Genomic DNA, 22,571 nt, shown 5'->3' with positions numbered 1-22,571 from the left:
ATCCATCCATCCATCATAAAGTGCTCCACACGGATCCAGTGGTGAATAAAGGCCTTCTGAAGTGAAGCCATGTGTTTGTGTAAGAATAATATCCATATTTAAAACTTTATAAACTAAAAGAACTAGCTTCCAACAGAAGGCCTTGTATTCGTCTGAAAGAAGAAAGTCATTTACACAGAGGATGATTTAAGGGTGAGTAAATCATGGGCTAATTTTTATTTTTGGGTGAACTATTCCTTTAATTATAAAATCAATAAATAACCATTTGGACATTAATAGGATGCATCTCTATATTTTTAGATTTTTTTCCTCCAATCACAGCTCTTGCATTTTTCACCATGCAAAATTACTTGACCGTTGATCCTTCCAGTTCCTCTCAAGCAGAACCCAGCTGACATTTAATACAACCCCATGGGCTATAATTAATTTTCCAAGGTATGGCGTATTCAATAAACCCCCTTAGGCTTGTAGTTCTCATTTGACTAATGCATATGCTATTAGCAATGAGTAAGTATTAGGCAAATCTATATTTACAAGCCGATGAGACTGTGGTAGCGTGACACGCTGGTTAAGTGGAAGAGGTCAGTGGCGTTTGCACACAACGGCTCACAGAAGAAGCCAACAGACTGAGATCCGAGATACTAATACACTCGTACTAATACTACACTGCACACGATGATTGACAAGATCCTCCTGTCACTGGGAAGGATGCTGAGGATACTGATTCCTCTTCCACAGCGAGCCACTAAAGCTGGCTATGGCATCGTTTGTTTCTCTAGTTCAAGGTTGTTCTTCTTCAAATCTGTCCTTTTCAGTGTATTGCAGATCCACCCACACTGTACAGAACTGCAGATATGTGAGTTTGATTCACAAGAATTCAGTGGACTATAATCCTATTAATAGTGATGATGTAACCTACCTTTCCTGGTGACATTTCCCTTGTTTTCTTTCTCCACGCCATTAGAAAGTGAATACCCTTTTTCATCATATTGACGTCATCCAACAAAGATGCGAAGATCTGATCTATTTTAGAGTCTGTGCCGTATTAAGCATTCAGAGAAATCTGAGGCAGTGAAAAATAGGTTACATGTTAAAGTCCCCCTGTAGTCAACAATTTTACTCGACACCCTTGCCTCATTTAGTATGCGTGGTTCTATGAATATGCAAATGAGCCCCACCTCCACTCACTCACAGCCGCTCAGAGATCCACTCGTTGGCGATCACACGTTGAGCTGGGGTGTGTTTCCAATACAACGACGTATCTCGCTGCTTCACTACTATAGTGCGATGCATCGTTGAAGAAATCATCTAGCTAGTCTCGACTGTTTCCCGAAACCGTATCGTCGCAAATTGGTCGTTCAACCACGTTAGTTAATGATGTCACGCAGTTATTGGAGTAATAACTTCTTTTAATTAATCTGTTTGAGATCAAATTAATGCAAGATGTTTTGCTTTAGATTACGAACACGGCATCTGAAGAATAATGATTCACCACGTAGCTGGTTAACCTGGTTCATGGCTTATAATAAATTATAACTCTTTAACAAAAACTTTTTTTAACTCCCTATGGGAAAAATGAATTGAATGAAATCAAAGTCTCACCCTATATGTGTTACATATACAGTAAAGAGGGAAGTCTCACCCTATATGTGTTACATATACAGTAAAGAGGGAAGTCTCATCCTATGTGTTACATATACAGTAAAGAGGGAAGTCTCATCCTATGTGTTACATATACAGTAAAGAGGCAAGTCTCACCCTATATGTGTTACATATACAGTAAAGAGGGAAGTCTCACCCTATATGTGTTACATATACAGTAAAGGGGCAAGTCTCACCCTATATGTGTTACATATACAGTAAAGAGGGAAGTCTCACCCTATGTGTTACATATACAGTAAAGAGGGAAGTCTCACCCTATATGTTACATATACAGTAAAGAGGGAAGTCTCACCCTATGTGTTACATATACAGTAAAGAGGGAAGTCTCATCCTATGTGTTACATATACAGTAAAGAGGGAAGTCTCATCCTATGTGTTACATATACAGTAAAGAGGCAAGTCTCACCCTATATGTGTTACATATACAGTAAAGGGGCAAGTCTCACCCTATGTGTTACATATACAGTAAAGAGGGAAGTCTCACCCTATATGTGTTACATATACAGTAAAGAGGGAAGTCTCACCCTATATGTGTTACATATACAGTAAAGAGGCAAGTCTCACCCTATATGTTACATATACAGTAAAGAGGGAAGTCTCACCCTATATGTGTTACATATACAGTAAAGAGGCAAGTCTCACCCTATATGTGTTACATATACAGTAAAGAGGGAAGTCTCACCCTGTATGTGTTACATATACAGTAAAGAGGGAAGTCTCACTTTATATGTGTTACATATACAGTAAAGAGGGAAGTCTCACCTTATATGTGTTACATATACAGTAAAGCGTTTCTGCAATGCTTTACCAAAGTTACACTTGGTCTTGCTAAATTGGCAACAAAGTTTTTGGCCTAATGTCATCATTGTATTGAAAGTGTTTGCAATGAATAAAGCCTTTAGCCAGTGAAAGACATTTGAATATTTATCCAATCTCTGGCCTGTAGAAGTTATTGTGAAGGTCATCAGTAGTCGACGTGGGCTTCGTCTTATCTGCATGATGTGCAGCAGAGAGAGACTTATCAGACCAGGTATAAAATATTAATACTGAGAGCACTATAATAAATATCACAGATGCTGAACACAATTTACATTTCTGCCACCATCATCAGTCTAGAAAAAGCGTAATTATTTCTGCATGCACGCTGCTCTGCTCAAAGGATTGTGTGTGGGGAGCAAGTCTTTAAGTACCTGTGCTGCTTTCCTCACGTTAAAATGCTGATTTAAGGTTTTACTGGAGTGGGGCTCAAACACACACTGCATCTTCGGTCGACCCCGTCACTGAATGTCTAGGGTTTGCTTCTGTTTATAGCCAGAGACTCACTTCACTAGGTTTAGAGACACTGCTGGATTAATGAGAACAGAAATGATCTGCTGTCCATCAAACCGTCACATATGCAGCTCTCTAGATTTGAGAGGATCCGCATTTGTCGACTCAATCTGTTCTGTGACAGTGAGGCGTTAAACACTGAGTCCATGGGACTGACAACATGCGCTGACCTGGTTTGTATGAAGAACACTCTTGTCCTGAAAACAAAGTTCAATTGAATCATATCTTAAGGTTTGCAAGTGTGATTTTATTGTGTGAACACAACAGCTATAGCAAAAATAAGATGATCAGATTTGGTTTGGACAATGCACAAAAAATATTCCAATTTAAGAGGGTTTTAATCCATGCATATACATTAATTATTACATTAACATATATACACATATATTAGCAGCTAATATGTGTGTGTGTGTGTGTGTGTGTGTGTGTGTGTGCGCGAGAGATTGCGAGAGAGTTTGTGTGTGTGTGTGAGAGTGTGTTGGAGAGTCTGGCTGTGTGTGTGTGTGTGTGTGTGTGTGTGTGTGTGTTTACAGACAATTAAACATGAAAACAGTTAGTTCTCATTTTTCTTTTTGAAAAATCCATTAAGTGCAACAGTGTGCAATATATGGATATGGAATATGGAAGTCGTATTGCAAACTGTTTTTATAACAAACACAAATAGGCGAAAACTGATTTTTTTAGCATAACATTTTGTTGTTCTTCTTGACAGTCGCAGAGAGCGATCTCGTTTGTTATATTTTTCCAAATGCTGGTCTCAGTCTCACGCCTCTGTGCGCGCGAGCGACGGGGAGCGCGTGAGTGAGAGCCGCAGAGAGAGAGAGAGAGAGAGAGAGAGAGAGAGAGAGAGAGAGCATCATTACTCCATCAACACCTCGCAGAGACAGTAGGAGAGTTACCGAGCGAGAGTTGCGGCATGTTTCCCGCTCGGCGTATTCTCTCGGTTTCTGCTTAACGAGCTCAACATTTCTGGAGGACATTTCTTTCCCAGCTCTCTTCGCAATGATGGGGACCTTACATGACAGTATTGGATTTGTGCTCTTTTCCTGTTTGTCCATTCAAGTTGGATTTTCTCTTGATGGTAAGAACATTTTACGGCTGAGAATAGATACTTTTTAATGCATCTATCCGCAATGGTATACACCGTTAATAACTTTAAAATTTCAACCATTATCAGCAGCAACTGAAAATATGCTCTCAGTGTCTATTTTACATTTAAAATGATTGCTGCATATATTTGTGTGGTAATCTTTAAATAATAAGTGGCAAAAGTTGAGCCTAAGCGATCCCGATGTCCGCGAGGCGTGATAGAAAAATCAACTGTTGATTTCTGGGAACTCGTAAGATCTCGGATCTGTCCTTCTGCACATGAACCCTGAGCTCTTGTCCAGCGTTAAAGGTAGTAAAGGGTAATTTTGAAGGAACCGCACGCGCGACTTGCATGTCAAGTGGTGATGATCCGGTAAACGGACTGCGGCTGTTCAGCACCACGAACAGCTCCAGCTCCCGGTAAACACAGTAAACCCGTTCAGCACCACGGACAGTTCCAGCACCCGGTAAACACAGTAAACCCGTTCAGCACCACGGACAGTTCCAGCACCCGGTAAACCCGGTAGAGGAGCAGGAGTCCTTCATTTACTGCCGTGTAACAAAGAGCTAATCTGCTGTACGAACCCGACGATATTATAGTCTGGAAGTATTCATTAAATTTCACCCAACCAGAAGATTTGACTAGTTGAAAAAAAAAAAAAAAAAAAAAAAAAAGAGGAAATGTGTATATATATATATATATATATATATATATATATATATATAGTGTGTGTGTGTGTGTGTGTGTGTGTGTGTGAGAGAGAGAGAGAGAGAGAGAGAGAGAGAGAGAGAGTGTGTGTGTGTGAATATATATATATATATATATATATATATATATATATATATAAACATCAACGACATTTTTATTTTCATATTTTATAATTTATTATATTATTATTATTTATATATATATAAACATATATATATATAAACATCAACGACATTTTTATTTTCATATTTTATAATTTATTATATTATTATTATTTGTTTATATATATATATATATATATATAAACAAATAATAATAATATAATAAATTATAAAATATGAAAATAAAAATGTCTTTAATGTTTATATATGTATATATAATCAAACAAAAAATAATAATACATTAAATTATAAAATATAAATCAAATAGACATTTTAATGTTCATATTTTATTATTATTGTATTGATTATGTATTTTATTTTAACTTTGTGATTTCTAATGAAATCAGAAGAGAAAAAACATTTAAAAAATATTTTCATTAATTTATTATATCATAATTTCAATAAAATATTATATAAAAATATAAGATTTGAGTATAATCACTGGTAGACTGTCTTTCTTTAATCTCAGGTTAACTGGCTACATCTCTCTTGCAGGAAAATTTACTGATTTCCCTTCTAACATCACAGCAAGGGAAGGGCAGAACATCGAAATGGCATGTGCCTTTCAAAGTGGGATGTCCTCGGTTTACTTAGAGATCCAGTGGTGGTTTATTCGTGCTCCTGAGGAACTGATCACGAGCGAGGAGGACGAGGACGACACGGAGGTAAGAACATTTCATGCAAGGGTTTAACGAAGGGTTAATTGTTCATAACGTCATTCCAGCTTACAGGAGAAATCTAAGTATCCTCGGCACGTTGCATGAATTTAATCCCGTTTTGTCGCACATACGATATGCATCACTTTCATCCACCCACTCTGTTGCACTTTTAATTGATTGAATGAACTGTTTTTTTAATTTGTCGCTGAAACGTTGTGTTTTATACTGCTATATTTCTCTTCTGCTGCTATAAGCTTCGCTTGTGATCATTTTGAAAGGCAGATCTTGCAGCATTCCTGTTTTTCTACTCATGCCATGTAATTATAACCCCTAACCCTTCACGTCAAAACACACATTTGCACAGCACGCAATACATGTCAGACTAATCATCTGTTTCGCTCAGGGATGTTGTGTTGCGAGCAGGACCTGAATCACGCTTCATGATTCATAGTGAATCCAAGACTCCTCAGGCTTTGAGATCCGCAGATAAATCACTGTGACACTCATTTGGAGATCACTGGTCTTATGAAGGACAAAACACACAAGTGAATGACATCAAGAGTCCGAGTGTGTGCATTAGAGACGCTGAATGTCAACAAGTGTGTGTGTGTGTGTGTGTGTGGCCTTTGTTTGCATTCAACATGTCTGTGTGACGACATGTTTAAAGACAACATGTTTGCGTGCATCAAATGATCTGAGTCACGGCTTGCGTATTAACATGTTGTTCTCTGGCAGGATGAGAGATGTCTTCAGGCTGACACACAGTATAGTCAGTTGTTGCAGATGCAGTTCAACATTCAGCGAGAGCATTTGGCAGTTCGCTGACATTAAAACAAGTTTATTTTCCCGTTTGATAAAAGCCTTTTGTTTGCACAGGAAGAAAAACATCCCTTTTTTGTTCCTGCTCAGATTTAATTCTGCTATTACTAAAGCGGTGTTGTCTCTCATCATGCACATATCATCGAGGCTTTGATCCAGGGGATGGGAGAAGCTTCGATGTCTGAATCTCATTCTTCTTGGATAATTGTGTGTCAAATGACATGCAGAGGAGAAGCCAGCTAATATTCCTGCAGAAAGACATGTGGAATTATGAGACGGTGACGCCGGTCAGTGGTTTCTGATGTCAAGCGTTCAGCTCTGATGGGAATGAGACTCACCGAGAGACGAGTGCTGTTGTTGTGTCACTGTATAATGTATAATGGATATGATCCATAGCCTGAATCTGCAGGCATCGATATTCAGTCAAACCAAAATTTATTCAGACTCCTTCAACATTTCTCACATCATCACAGTTTATTCACTATAGTTCAGACAATGGTAATGAAATATGAGCAGAACTCAGTGGATATTTGACTGGTTTTGTCCGTCCTTCTGTTAGACTGTCTCACACATGAATTATGTTGAATATCTGTCAGCTGGTAAATTTAACTACACAATTAGATAATACCAGTTTAGCTCAACCAATCACCAAGCAATGCTTCATTGTGTTCAGTCTGTGTGTAAAAAGAGCATTAGCAATTAAAGAAAACACACTTCAGCAAAACATGATCAGCTCAAAGTGTCCGAATCATTTTTGGTCCCAAATTTTTAATGAATTTTACTGGTAGTCTCTGTATGGAGAATGTCTTGGTATAATATGTTACAGTTTACTTTATTTTGCTCTCCTCACTTACAGAAATGAACTATAGTGTCCTTGTAAAAAAATATCAAAAATGATATCTGGTATCTGTATAATTTTCGGTTTGACTGTATACAGTGTAATGGCCATTACTAGAGGAATGGTGCTATTGCAGTTTTTCAACTGTTTTTACACACATTTTCAAAACTTTACACACAAATCCAAGAACTGCACACTCAAAATGCTAAATTCCTCACATCTCTTGCAAAATGAAGCACTGCATTCAAAATATCACACACACATCTCAAAAGCAAACATTTGTCTTACGTTGCAAACACCTTTGCCATAATATTATACATTTGGATATATCACATACACACAGTTATTCAAAACCTAAAGCTCTTCTTTCATGAGCTCCTGTGTTCATTTCTGGACAAGATTGAAAGTAGATGTTGAAAAACTCACGGTAAACACGAAAGCAAGATTGAAACCAAACTTTATTTGTTTCACTGTAAGCATTTGTGTTTGTGAATACAGAATTACACAGTCCGAAAAACCTATAACTCGACCTTTGACCTTTTATAGACCTTCTAAAGCCATGATTGGCTGGTGTTCAGGAAAGTGATGAGTGTTTGCACATGTGAGGAGCGTGTGTGTGTGAGTGTGTGTGTGAGGAGTATGTGTGAGTGAGTGTGTGAGGAGTGTGTGTGAGTGTGTGTGTGAGGCTCTGATGAATTACTGTGGTGTTTTGATAGGTTGTGTTTGAAAAAGGAAATCAAGATTAGATTTTTGAAAGCAAAAAGTGTTTTATGAAATTGAAAACTGAGTCGGAGTCGAAATTTGCAGATTCGGTGTGTGGTTCTGGTGTTTGAGTGTCAGAAATTGTGTGACACGTAAGGATTTAGTGTGTTTTGTTTCTGTGGAATAGAACGGTTAATAGTCTTGACTGAGGAACACGTTCTCTGTAATGACACATAAGGACTCGTCTCTGCTCAGGCCACAGCGCTTCACTGGAATCTTCACCGAGCGATTGCTGTCGGCAAAAGTCTCAAATTGGATAAATGGTTGCTGTTAGCGTTTGGATGCTCATTTCTGATGTCCCGAAGCAAGGCAAGAGGTCATTTATCAAAAGAGCCACAGCCCACATAAAATGCAAATGATAATGCAATTTCGAATGCAAAGATCTACTTTATTTGCATACTTATGGGAGCTTCTGGGCTCCAAGTTCATTCGCTGATGGTCTCGTGTGAATTCGCTGGATTTATTTCAGGCAGTCGTGTTCTTTTGTGAACTTTATATACGGCAGTGCTGGGACTTAGGGAAGTTTATTAAAGCACATATTCAGAAAGAGATCAAGACTTTGGGTTGACTGACGTCGCTGACATTTTTAGAATGTGAAGCACTGAATGTGAACGCAGGGAAAATTAGAGACTGTCAAATGTGATTCATCAAACAACATGTTTTTATCATCACTGCTCTTTTGTGCGATGATGACGAGCAATACCTCCAATCATGAAATTACTGCTGTTCTTCACTCATTCAGAGCAGTTTAATCAATAGAAGAGCATTTCAAGTCTAAAACAATTGATTTAGAGAATGCATGATATAGAGTTTATTACCTCACCTGTGTGTATGTGTGTGTGTGTGTGTGTTACCTGTTACCAAAGAAATTATGGTAATAATAAGAATCAAAACTGTGTGAAATAATTTGTCTTTCATGCGAGCTCTACGTAGAAACACAAAAGATTCTCTTCTAAATTGAACCGAATGAAAGAATCGTGCGATTGCGTCCTGTTAGGACAAATGCACTGCTTAAAATAGCATTTGCTTTGCCTTTCTTGATCTTTCTTGGACTTATTTTTTAATGGATAACAGTTCCATTGGCATCTCAGGCGAGAGCATGCGTTCCTCCAGCTGTAGGAGGATAGATCCATCAGCATTATCGTGATATGCAGGTTTGTCGGCTGTGAGACACAGCGGGAGGAACATGCTTCTTCTTCATGACTCACAGGCCCAAATTATTCAGCAGAAGTTTGCGTTATATATCATATGCATGCAGATCCTGAAGGCCTGGATTTCTGTGCTTTAGCTCAGATCTTACACACTTGCCAGATGTAATCTAGATATATAACAGTTCAAAGGGAATGTGAGAAGTAGTATTGCATACTAATGTTCAGCGGCCATGCCACATTCATACACCACCACTCAAAGGGTTTCCAAATAAATCAATGGTTTTATTCAGCCAGGATGCATTAAATAAATGTTGTTCTTTTGAATATTTTATTTATCAAAAAAATCAAGAAAAATAAAATATAATCAACACTGATAATAATCATAAATGTTTCTTGAGCATCAGATCATCATATTAGAATGATTTCTGAAGGATCATGTGACACTGAAGACTGGAGTAATGATGCTGAACATCAGCTTTGATCACAGGAATAAATTACGTAATATTTCACATTATTACTGTGATAAAACTCTGGATCAAAACACAGGCGAAGAAGAAGCAGAAACAAGCGATAGAAGCATTGCTGTAAAATAATGAAATCAACATTGAACATCATATAAATCAAATCTGCCTAATGTTACTGAATGAGATGTCGACCAGGACTGAGAAGCTTTGAGGTGTTGATGAACTCCATCGACTGTTTTAATCATCGTTCTGAATATGATCCGGGCAGTGTCTTTGACAAAAACATAATTTTCTCAGCTTTCTGCTCAACATGTTGCTTTAATGAAACTTTCTCACATTCAAGAATTGTAAATCAAAGAATGCATGATTTGTTTTGTCAGGCTCTGTTCTTTCTTTTGATATATTGTGTCTTCAGATAATCACACAGCAAAATATTGTGGGGGCCATGAAAGTTTTGTGAAAGTGATCAGAAATGCTGGCGGGGAAAGAGTTAAACTGAATGGAAAAGTGAAATGTTGGCTTGGGAACTAGCTAGAATTAAGTTAAAGGATTAGTTCATTTCAGAATTAAGATTTCCTGATAATTTACTCTCTCCCACGTCATCCAAGATGTTCATGTCTTTCTTTCTTCAGTGGAAAAGAAATGAAGGTTTTTGAGGAAAACATTCCAGGATTTTTCTCCATAGTGACTTCAATAGGGTCCAACGGGTTGAAGATCTAAACGTGAGTTTCAGTGCGGCTTCAAAGTCTCGACATGATCCAGCCGAGGAATAAGAGTCTTATCTAGACAAACCAGCCGACATTTTATCACAAAAAATAAAAAAAAATACATTTATATACTTTTTAACCACAAATGCTGGTCTTGCACCAGCTGTGATGCGACACACATTACGTAATCACGTTGAAAGGACACTTGAAGTGACTATATGGAGAACAATCCTGGAATGTTTTCCTCAAAAACCTTCATTTGTTTTCGACATCTCGGCTGATGTGGGGGTGAGTAAATGAAAATGATCAGGAAAGTTCAATTCTGAAGTGAACTAATCCTTTAGCGTTTATTTTATTTTTTTAATGCTTTTTATAGTTTTGTTTTTAGTTTCAGTGAAGGATAATAACCCTGGCACGGATCACTGCGAGTGTAGGCAGAGAGAAAAGCACACTGGGTTTTGGAACACAGTTCTAGTGTCCACATTGATCCAAGAAATCCACTGGACGGGCATCAGCCAGTTTCTCCTCAAACCCAGACCGGCGCTGCTAGTGGCATGACTGAAGGCATTTTCCGTCATTTAAAGCTTAATTGACAGCTACCGCTGATACTGCCTCGGAACAAGATGAAGGCCTTTTATCACTTAAGGTTTCACACAAATGTCTCGTTTTCCCAATGGAAATGACTGGCTGATCTAGACAGCACACTCCCTACAAGTACAAACTAATGCAAAATCCATATCATCCAGCCCGCCTCTGTCTTTAGCCCAATTACACCCCGTCCTCAGTGTAAGTCCTCCACCAGACTTTTAAAGACAATAAGCCCTGAAGGTCAATGAAGCGATCGCTGGATCCATCAGCGCCGGGCTATTGTTAGGACACGCACATTCATAATCAATGCATGAAGCTCTCCATCTGTGGGTGATACTGAGTTTGAACCAGCCGTGTCCTTTTTCCATGAGTTTTGACCTGTAGCCTCGAGACAAGTCAAGACTGGAGAGTGGACACTAAAAAAATGATGGGTTGTTTTAACCCAATTTTGGGTCAAATATGGACAAACCCAAACGTTGGGTTACAAAATTTTAACAAATTTAACCCAACGGCATTTTTTTTAGAGTGTACAAATGGTCAGGAAACAGAAAAGAGTCTTCTCTAGAATAACATTTACTCTCTAAAGCTAATTATTGAGTGTCAATAATGACACAGATATTGCACAGATATGGTGTAGCTGGAAGAACTGAGTGGCAGTTATTAGACAGAGTTCATTTATAGCAGTAGCATAACACTGAAAAGCTTGGACTAATTAATGCTTGTAAAATTGCAATCAAATCTCAGAAATCATAAATGTGTTGACAAGCCACCAAACTTTCAAATAAAAAGTGCTTTGCTGTGCACGGCTATATTGTTATAGAAATCTCATGAATATAATGCACACACCACTAGGGGATTTACGGCAGTAGTAATGGACGACAGCTTCAACCACCAGTTTTCATTAGCAGTGGTTGCGTTGAGTTTCTCAGTCCCGTTGGGCATTAGCGCTGAACACGCTGCTAATAGAGTTTGAGACGCAGCTCTAATTTCAGCTGAGCTTTACACTGTAGTGTTGCATTTAGATTTAAATGTGTTTTCAGCCCCGTTAGAGAGAGTATGATCACCGGTTTCGACAACCACAGACTCTCACTGGCCTTGCATGCAGTGAACAAAACTATATAACTATCCAGTTACACTAATGTTCAAAGATTTGTGGTGAATATTTCTTCATTCATTAAGGATGCATTAAATTGATCAAAAGTTACAGTAAAGACTTTTATGATTTTTCTATCATTTACAATAAATGCTGTTCTTTTGAACTTTCTATTCATCAAAGAATCCTGAAAAATAAAACGTTTCACAGTTTCCACAGAAATCTGAAGCTGCACAACTGATTTCAACACTGATAATAATCATAAATGTTTCTTGAGCATCAAATCATCATATTAGAATAATTTCTGAAGGATCATGTGACACTGAAGACTGGAGTAATGATGCTGAAAATTCAGGAATAAATTAAACTTTAATATATATTCACATAGAAAACTAATATTTGATCAAATAAATGCAGGCTTGGTGAGCAGAAGAGCATTAAAAAATCTTTTGAACAACAACATCTAAAATATCTATAATTTAAAATGTAATCAGAGCTGCATGTTATGCTCATACAACATATTTTTTTTCCACAAACCTAAACAGGCAAATTTATACTAAACGCAACAAAAACGGTCTAATTTACAAAAACAGAGTCATAAATGTTACATAGTACAGGGACCTGAATCAGTGAGTTTTAATTAAACATCCAAACTGTGTGTTTTACCTTCCAACGCTTCATATGAGAGGGTAGGGTTCGTTTAGACGAGCTCGTTTGATCATTTCTTACAAACTACTGTCGACTACGGTTAATTAGCAGCTCAGAGAAGCCCTGAAGAGTGAAGGTGCCAGAATGCAGGTCGCGTCGCCATTTCAACCAAATCTCCAAATGCCACGAATTTTGTATCCAAAGCAAAATGACACATGCTCTGTCATTGTTCTTACTTCTTAATTTACAGTGACATAAAATAACCTTATTTTCATTGCAAAACTGTGATAACTGAACAAAGGCTTTGATGGCAAGGACAAAATGCATCATGGAAAGCCCCTCGGAGGAATTAACTGGCAGAGCGCTCGCGTTTAGTCTGGCAGCAAACACTGAAAAGAGGAGATATTCATCAACCCACTGGAAAACACAAGAAAGGAAACTCTTCTTGGCCTGCTTGAAGATTTAAAGTGAAGCTTCACGGGAGGACGAGTATGAATGTGTGTGGGCAGTCGCTCTTTAATCTTGACTCTGGGGCGTTGAGGATTTGGAGATCCCAGCATAATGGATTTCTCCACAACTGCTATATCCGTGCGACAAAAGGAGTGTGAGAGAAGGAGAGGAGCGACCGGACAGATGATCGTGTCGAGGGGGAGAATCAGCATGTAATGTGCAGAAGAGATGCCAGAAGCTCAGTCCTATTCAATTTGAGGGATCAAAACAAAAGTCGTTCCCTTTGAAGACACCGGCTCTGTGGGCTCCAATTAGTGAATGACTCGCATTTGATCTCTCTCTGGAACGAGTGCACGTGTGTTCCCATGTGTCTCTGGTGTAACGTAAAACTTCATATAAAATCATTGTTAAAGAGGACCTATTAATGAGCAAATTTCCCTCCAGTGGGAGTTCTTCTCTATATCAGTGTCGGTGTTTCTGAACTCCTGAAACGCCTCCATTGTAGTCTTCAGTTTCTTCCGGAACGAACACGTCACAATATTCCTCATTATAATAATTAATTTGCAGAATAAAGGGGCGGGGCCTGGATGAGTTAGTTAGTAGTGTGTTAAACTGGCGGTTATGGTAAGGGGCGGGACATTTCCCAAACACACTCGAAGCGCTCGACCAATCACAACACACTGCTCCAGCCGACCAATCAGAGCACAGTGTGCTTTTCAGAAGGAGGGGCTTCATAGAGACAGGAAGTAAACAGAGCGTTACTGACAGACTGGGAAGAGAGGAGCCGCAACAATGGAGAATATGAGGAGAATAATCAACATTCAAGGCCTAAATATGGCCTTAATATGGCCTCTTCAAAAAAAAAAGAGGAAGAGAGAGAGAGAAAAGGCCAGAAATTGACTGTAAAAAAATGGTTACAATGTGTATCAGATACTAAAATCTGTTTTGCAGATAATCTCCATTATAAATACAGGTGGTAAAATAAAAGGCTGACTTAAATCATGACTTAACCTTTATCAAAATTGGCTTTTTCCATGTGCAGAAAGACAAAACACCATCATGACATTAAAATAAAGCTGTAAAAATTAAACAACATAAAATGTAAGATAAAATGTATATAACATACATCAAAACCAACAGGAAATATATATTCAGTTACTGTAGTTAAGTATTCAGTAGTATAATTATATTCTTTGGGGTTACAATTACATTACTTTTTTAACTTACAAAAACAAATGCATAACAATATCCTAGTAAACATACAGTATGTATTGTTGAATATAGTATAACATTGTAAGTTAGATGGTAATTCAAAAACATCAGTATTTTACAGTTACTTAAAATAAATAGAAATCAAGTCTAACTTTTAATTAATTAACAGATAACATTTGTTCACTGTAGCTAAAATTATGCTTTGATTAAACAAAAAAAAATAACATTTTTTGATTTAACAAATTCATATCTTGTTAAAATCTATATATAACATTTAGAGATGGCCGTGGAAAAGATGAATAGAAATAAAGCTCGGCTCTCTCAGATTTTCAGTTTCTCTGTCTGTTTTCTTCCTGTTTTGATCTCATTTGTTGTGGAACTGGAATTCGATTCCCAGATCACCAGAATCGCACCTCAGTAGGAAATTACTTATGGATTTTGACTGGAATCCCATCAGGACGGCCTGCGTTTGATTTCATCAAGGATTACATGAAGAAAGAATATTCAAAAAGTATTGAATGGCACCTGAACCTCGGTATAAAGAAAGCTTTCATTTCTTCATCTGTTCTTACAGCTCTTTACAGCTCCGTAAGTGATCGTCAAAGAGTGGGTGAGTGAGTGGAGGCGGGGCTCATTTGCATATCCATAGAACCGCGCATACTAAATGAGGCAAGGGTGTCGAGTTACATTCAAGCTATTTTAAGGTATGAAGACATTTTTCAAGAAAAAAAATGCTGAAATATGTCATTTTGGTGATCAAAGATGAGTTTTAAGGGATAAAGTTATTGACTCCAGCGGGACTTTAACTAAAAATATAATAGAATCTCAATGATATTAAAATAACACTGATTTAAACCTTTGCTGTCTTTCAAGCTCTGCTATTTCCCTCTAGTTTTTATTCTGTGTTTGTCGTTGCGTATAAACTGGTTGGACAGACATGACTGATGTTTCTCTCCAAATCTTTCTCTGTTTACTTTCTGGGACACTTGCAGTTTTCAAAGACACATTCTTGAGATGTGACCATAAACCACTTCATCTTGATAAATCTGCCTCATCATCATCGTCACAGTGATTTATATTAAAATCGAGCACTTCATGAGGTGTGAATTTCTCCAACACAGGTATTCATCAAAACTTTATTAAACTAAGGCAGGCTAATTTATCTCTCAGGACTTTAATTAAACATCAGTGAATGATTTATTCAACATATGGGGCCGACTTACCCCTAATACTCCTACACCGCTACAAATCCTACAAATCCCCAGCCTGTTCCACACCAAGATCTCCTCGCTGCAATCTCCATTCCCACTCACGAGATTCGCTTCAAGAGCAACTTAAAGACAGAAACCTGGTGGAACGGATCGATTAAAAGCCCGCCGTGACCCTATGGAGATGAGGATTGAGAACAACCGTGAAGGAGATGAGGTTTTTCAGATCAGATTGACTGAACACAACACCTCTTGATGTGCATGATGACTGAAACGCCACACACACACACACACACACACCACATCTCTCAGTTCAGACAGGTTTCAGCCTCGGATACGTCATGCTCAAATAGAAATCACTGAGTTTTGATAAAGAACGTCACATTAGTGCTTTCATCGCCACAATTCATCTTTTTACAAGCAAGTTCAAAATGTCCGACTGATTCTCTCGAAAAAACCTAAAATAACGACTTTATTCCACTATTCATTATTCCTATGTGTGTTTCTCTGAGTGAGTTCACGAGACACATGCACGAGAGCTGAGAAGATGACGCAGAAGGGTCTCGATGTTTAATACGGTTCTAAAGTGTGCATTTCCTAGATGTCCGAATCATGAGAAACTAACGAGAAACCGTAAAAGTGCCTTACCAATGCCGCAAAATGAATGGCTTACCTTTCACACTTTCCCATCACATGATCGTGAACGTCGTCATCTCGCATCTCGCGCATGCGTCTCGTGAACTCACTAATAAACTAAAATAAAAAAAATATGCTATTAAAAATAATAAAATAAACTAAAGAAATATGATATTAATCATATCATATAATAAAATATAATGTATTGTTACTACTGTACATCTATATTAAATTATTATGGGATCTCTCACTTTTTAAAATCATTTTGTAAAAATTGTATATTAGCATATTTTAATGACAGTATATTTATTAAACAAAATTGTATTATTTTATTTGTCAAAATAAACAGAAAATTGAACAAACTTTGCCAAAGTGGTTGTTTTGAACAGGTATTAACTCAGAAGTTATTGAAAAACACATTTTTTAACTAAAGTTGTGTCTTTTGCCCTGTGCTGGGTTTGCCAACAAAACAAACCACTTGCTGGGATATGTATTTGTGAATGACGGGCTGGTAAACTGGGAAAAGTGTCCTTCAGTTTCCTAACGCAGGCTTTGCTGGATGTGAATAATACATTGTGGCATCAAAACAACCGGCCTAAAATTAGTTTAGAAAGATGATTTGCTCCATTTTGGGTCAGAACCACAGTCATCAGAGCAGAAATAAAACACTCAACTTTTATTCAAGTTCTTCTGGGATTGTCTGTAACATAAAATAAACATAAGATGTGTCTGGAAAGAGTGTGTGAGCAGCTGTTTCATTCATATGAATGCCTTTTCGTTAGTGTTAGCACACATTTGTAAGTTTGATTATGTGAAACACACCTGATGGATCATACGTCACACGGGTTCATCTAGATCAGATTTCAGAATTGCACTTCATCTACACAATATTTTTGCCAAAAATGTCGGTAACATTTTATAATAACTGCATGTTATTGAATCATTAGTTACACATTAGTAAACGGTTAATTCACCATTTATAAAATAGCCTTTAAATCCTTTACGGGGCATAAATAGTCCTCACTTTAATAAATAGTTAACTGACAGCTAATGTTTTATAACTACCTGAATTAATAATGAATTACAGTAGGAATACATGTAAATAAAGCATTTATTAACACACTGAGTAACTATTAATATATGTCTAAATAATTACACATTTAAATAGTTTATTAATCATTTACTTGCACTTTCTAAATGATCTTATGAACCACTGACAACTCCTAAATAACTGGTTTGTAAATAATGTAATATATAATTTAGAAATGATAAATTGATCCTTAATAAAGTATGAAAATACAATTATTAAACACATTATATATATGCTTATAAAGCATAAAGCACAATAATAAAGCATGTATAACTGTATTTACAAACCGCTTATTAATGTCTATTAATGCTTTATAAATGATGAATTAACTGTGCTTAACTAATGATTCATAGCATGCAGTTATTATAAAGAGTTATCAAATTGTGTTTTACTCTACACATGCATGAACTAAACAATTCCACTTCTTGTCAATACTGAACACATTATTAAAACACTGGAACATGTGTGGACCTCTGGGCTGATGACTTTCCCAAAGGCTAATGGATGTCAGGTGTTGCAATCAGTGAAATGAGATTGAAGGTGAAACGCTCAAGTCGGCATGCAATCAAAATTCACAATTCTATTTTTTTTTATGGAATACTGCAGTGTTTATTCTAAATGATTAATGGGTGCACATCATCATTATTGTGTTAATAATGTTGAATCAGAATAAGTTCCTCTTGCAGCATCTCTTCTCTTCTCTGATGATGTGGGCGGGGCTTTAACCTGTCACTCACATGAGATCAGCCAATAGCAAACCACAACCAGCCAATCAACTCCCCACAGACACAATCAAGCCCCGCCCACATTTGTTCTTGTTCCTGAAGCGTTTCACTCGGATATACGACACAATAGAGGAGAGAAGACCAGCGCAACTTCTCTTTCATGAAGACTTTAAAAATACCCTCTACAGGGAGCTGGACAGCCATGTTGAAGTGTGTGTTTGATATTTCCATGCATTAGCGGTGATGATAATCATCTGATATGCAAAGCCATATGGTGTCTGTAACATTGCAATGCATCTGATAGTTTATGATCACGGTACATATGCAGATTAATTATTACAGCTCAAATCTGGAAAGCAAAAATAGAACTTGAAGGTTGGAACTGGCATGTAATTATTATGTAACTAGAAATGATTAATAAGAAGTGATTCACTCTTAACAATATCTTCTTACCCTCGTTACAATCCTTGGATGTCCATTTAATCTTATAATAAAGCTGCATATAATGAAAGCATGAGTCCACTTATGTTTAGCTGAAGGTTGAGTGGAACCTTAACAAATATATAATGATGTAATTTTTATGTTTTTAATTAAAGTAATTTCTCTACCTGTACAATATTCCATAAAGCTGATAAAAAAAGCTCATTGGTAAAAACAGTGCATGATAAGCGAAGTCTCGTAGGGAAACATCGCTCTTGTGACATTCTCCTTCAAAGCCTTGGCTTACTTCATATTATGATGCAAAACACGGACGAGGCTGCAGACGCAACTCCATTTCATGATATTTATATTATTTATGGGTATTTCTGCAACGATGGCCACTTTTAGGCCTGTGGACTTAATAAACTCACTCAAAACTTTATTTTAATTTGTCCAGCAGTGTAAATATGAAGTGGTAACACTTTACAATAAGGTTCATTAGTTAACATGAACTAAGAATGAACAATACTTCTACAGCATTAATTAATCTTAGTTAATATTAATTTCAACATTTTGTAATACATTATTAAAATCATGTTGTATTTGTTAACATTAGTTAATGCACTGTGAACTAACATGAACAAACAATGAACAGCTGGATTTTTATTTACTAACATTAATAAAGATTAATAAATACTGTAATGAATGTATTGCTCATGGTTAGTTCATTCATGTTAGTTAATACATTAACTAATTTTAACTAATGAACCTTATTGTAAAGTGTTGCTGTTATTTGAGTATCATTGAGATGCTATTATATTTTATCAATATTTTTCAATTGCTTTTCATTTTCATATTTTCATTTAAAATTTTTGTTAAAATATTTTAGTAAACTAAAGGAAGCTATTAAGGATGGCCAGCTTCTGTGTGACTCTGTGTGTGTGTGTGTGTGTGTGTGTGTGTTTGCTTGTCCCGTAGGACAGTTCAGGTTGTGTGTGTTTCGCTGCCGTCAGTTCAGGTTGTGTGTGTTTCGCTGTCGTCAGTTCAGGTTGTGTGTGTTTCGCTGTCGTCAGTTCAGGTTGTGTGTGTTTGGCTGTTATCAGTTCAGGTTGTGTGTGTTTCGTTCAGGTTGTGTGTGTGTCGCTGTCATCAGTTCAGGTTGTGTGTGTTTCGCTGTCGTCAGTTCAGGTTGTGTGTGTTTCGCTGTCGTCAGTTCAGGTTGTGTGTGTTTCGCTGTCATCAGTTCAGGTTGTGTGTGTGTCGCTGCCATCAGTTCAGGTTGTGTGTGTTTCGCTGTCATCAGTTCAGGTTGTGTGTGTTTCGCTGTCATCAGTTCAGGTTGTGTGTGTTTCGCTGCCATCAGTTTAGATTGTGTGTGTTTCGTTCAGGTTGTGTGTGTTTCGCTGTCGTCAGTTCAGGTTGTGTGTGTTTGGCTGTTATCAGTTCAGGTTGTGTGTGTTTCGTTCAGGTTGTGTGTGTGTCGCTGTCATCAGTTCAGGTTGTGTGTGTTTCGCTGTCGTCAGTTCAGGTTGTGTGTGTTCAGGTTGTGTGTGTTTCGCTGTCTTCAGTTCAGGTTGTGTGTGTTTCGCTGTCGTCAGTTCAGGTTGTGTGTGTTTCGCTGTCGTCAGTTCAGGTTGTGTGTGTTTGGCTGTCGTCAGTTCAGGTTGTGTGTGTTTGGCTGTCATCAGTTCAGGTTGTGTGTGTTTGGCTGTCATCAGTTCAGGTTGTGTGCGTTTCGCTGTCGTCAGTTCAGGTTGTGTGTGTGTCGCTGTCGTCAGTTCAGGTTGTGTGTGTTTCGCTGTCGTCAGTTCAGGTTGTGTGTGTTTCGCTGTCGTCAGTTCAGGTTGTGTGTGTTTCGCTGCCGTCAGTTCAGGTTGTGTGTGTTTCGCTGTCGTCAGTTCAGGTTGTGTGTGTTTCGCTGTCGTCAGTTCAGGTTGTGTGTGTTTCGCTGTCGTCAGTTCAGGTTGTGTGTGTTTGGCTGTCGTCAGTTCAGGTTGTGTGTGTTTGGCTGTCGTCAGTTCAGGTTGTGTGTGTTTCGCTGTCATCAGTTCAGGTTGTGTGCGTGTCGCTGTCATCAGTTCAGGTTGTGTGTGTTTCGCTGTCGTCAGTTCAGGTTGTGTGTGTTTCGCTGTCGTCAGTTCAGGTTGTGTGTGTTTTGCTGCCATCAGTTAAGATTGTGTGTGTTTCGTTCAGGTTGTGTGTGTTTCGCTGTCGTCAGTTCAGGTTGTGTGTGTTTCGCTGTCGTCAGTTCAGGTTGTGTGTGTTTCGCTGTCGTCAGTTCAGGTTGTGTGTGTTTCGCTGCCATCAGTTAAGATTGTGTGTGTTTCGTTCAGGTTGTGTGTGTTTCGCTGTCGTCAGTTCAGGTTGTGTGTGTTTCGCTGTCATCAGTTCAGGTTGTGTGTTTCGCTGTCATCAGTTCAGGTTGTGTGTGTGTGTGTGTGTGTGTGTTTCGCTGTCATCAGTTCAGGTTGTGTGTGTTTCGCTGCCGTCAGTTCAGGTTGTGTGTGTTTCGCTGTCGTCAGTTCAGGTTGTGTGTGTTTCGCTGTTGTCAATTCAGGTTGTGTGTGTTTCGCTGCTGTCAGTTCAGGTTGTGTGTGTTTCGTTCAGGTTGTGTGTGTTTCGCTGTCATCAGTTCAGGTTGTGTGTGTTTCGCTGTCATCAGTTCAGGTTGTGTGTGTTTCGCTGCCATCAGTTCAGATTGTGTGTGTTTAGTTCAGGTTGTGTGTGTTTCGCTGTCGTCAGTTCAGGTTGTGTGTGTTTCGCTGTCGTCAGTTCAGGTTGTGTGTGTTTCGCTGTCATCAGTTCAGGTTGTGTGTGTTTCGCTGTCGTCAGTTCGGGTTGTGTGTGTTTCGCTGCCATCAGTTTGGGTTGTGTGTGTTTCGCTGCCGTCAGTTCAGGTTGTGTGTGTTTCGCTGCCATCAGTTTGGGTTGTGTGTGTTTCGCTGCCGTCAGTTCAGGTTGTGTGTGTTTCGTTCAGGTTGTGTGTGTTTCGCTGTCGTCAGTTCAGGTTGTGTGTGTTTCGCTGCCATCAGTTCAGATTGTGTGTGTTTCGTCCAGGTTGTGTGTGTTTCGCTGTCGTCAGTTCAGGTTGTGTGTGTTTCGCTGCCATCAGTTCAGATTGTGTGTGTTTCGTCCAGGTTGTGTGTGTTTCGCTGTCGTCAGTTCGGGTTGTGTGTGTTACGCTGCCGTCAGTTCAGGTTGTGTGTGTTTCGTTCAGGTTGTGTGTGTTTCGCTGTCGTCAGTTCAGGTTGTGTGTGTTTCGCTGTCATCAGTTCAGGTTGTGTGTGTTTTGTTGTCGTCAGTTCGGGTTGTGTGTGTTACGCTGCCGTCAGTTCAGGTTGTGTGTGTTTCGTTCAGGTTGTGTGTGTTTCGCTGTCGTCAGTTCAGGTTGTGTGTGTTTCGCTGTCATCAGTTCAGGTTGTGTGTGTTTTGTTGTCATCAGTTCAGGTTGTGTGTGTTTCGCTGCCATCAGTTCAGATTGTGTGTGTTTCGTTCAGGTTGTGTGTGTTTCGCTGTCGTCAGTTCAGGTCGTGTGTGTTTCGCTGTCATCAGTTCAGGTTGTGTGTGTTTCGCTGTCATCAGTTCAGGTTGTGTGTGTGTCATTGCCACCAGTTCAGGTTGTGTGTGTTTCGCTGTCGTCAGTTCAGGTTGTGTGTGTTTCGCTGTCGTCAGTTCGGGTTGTGTGTGTTTCGCTGCCATCAGTTCAGGTTGTGTGTGTTTCGCTGCCGTCAGTTCAGGTTGTGTGTGTTTCGTTCAGGTTGTGTGTGTTTCGCTGTCGTCAGTTCAGGTTGTGTGTGTTTCGCTGTCGTCAGTTCAGGTTGTGTGTGTTTCACTGTCGTCAGTTCAGGTTGTGTGTGTTTCGCTGCCATCAGTTAAGATTGTGTGTGTTTCGTTCAGGTTGTGTGTGTTTCGCTGTCGTCAGTTCAGGTTGTGTGTGTTTCGCTGTCATCAGTTCAGGTTGTGTGTTTCGCTGTCATCAGTTCAGGTTGTGTGTGTGTGTGTGTGTGTTTCGCTGTCATCAGTTCAGGTTGTGTGTGTTTCGCTGCCGTCAGTTCAGGTTGTGTGTGTTTCGCTGTCGTCAGTTCAGGTTGTGTGTGTTTCGCTGTTGTCAATTCAGGTTGTGTGTGTTTCGCTGCCATCAGTTAGGGTTG

General features: G+C 38.6%; 1 protein-coding gene across 2 annotated transcripts in view; it reads left to right on the top strand.

The window, feature by feature from the left end:
• The first annotated feature begins 3,846 nt into the window (after positions 1-3,846).
• vstm2a (V-set and transmembrane domain containing 2A) overlaps positions 3,847-22,571 on the top strand; it is a 52,638-nt gene continuing 33,913 nt past the window's right edge. For both annotated transcript variants that reach the window (XM_084102750.1, XM_084102751.1), the window contains exons 1-2: positions 3,847-4,072; positions 5,446-5,615. In XM_084102750.1, the coding sequence (XP_083958876.1) occupies positions 3,994-4,072; positions 5,446-5,615 (249 nt within the window). In that variant the 5' untranslated portion in view covers positions 3,847-3,993. The remainder of the gene's footprint in view (positions 4,073-5,445; positions 5,616-22,571) is intronic.

The sequence above is a fragment of the Abramis brama genome (genome assembly GCF_963993115.1).
Source record: "Abramis brama genome assembly, chromosome: 24".
In the NCBI taxonomy this organism is placed as follows: Eukaryota; Metazoa; Chordata; class Actinopteri; order Cypriniformes; family Leuciscidae; genus Abramis; species Abramis brama.
This window is presented reverse-complemented; position numbering and strand designations above follow the sequence as displayed.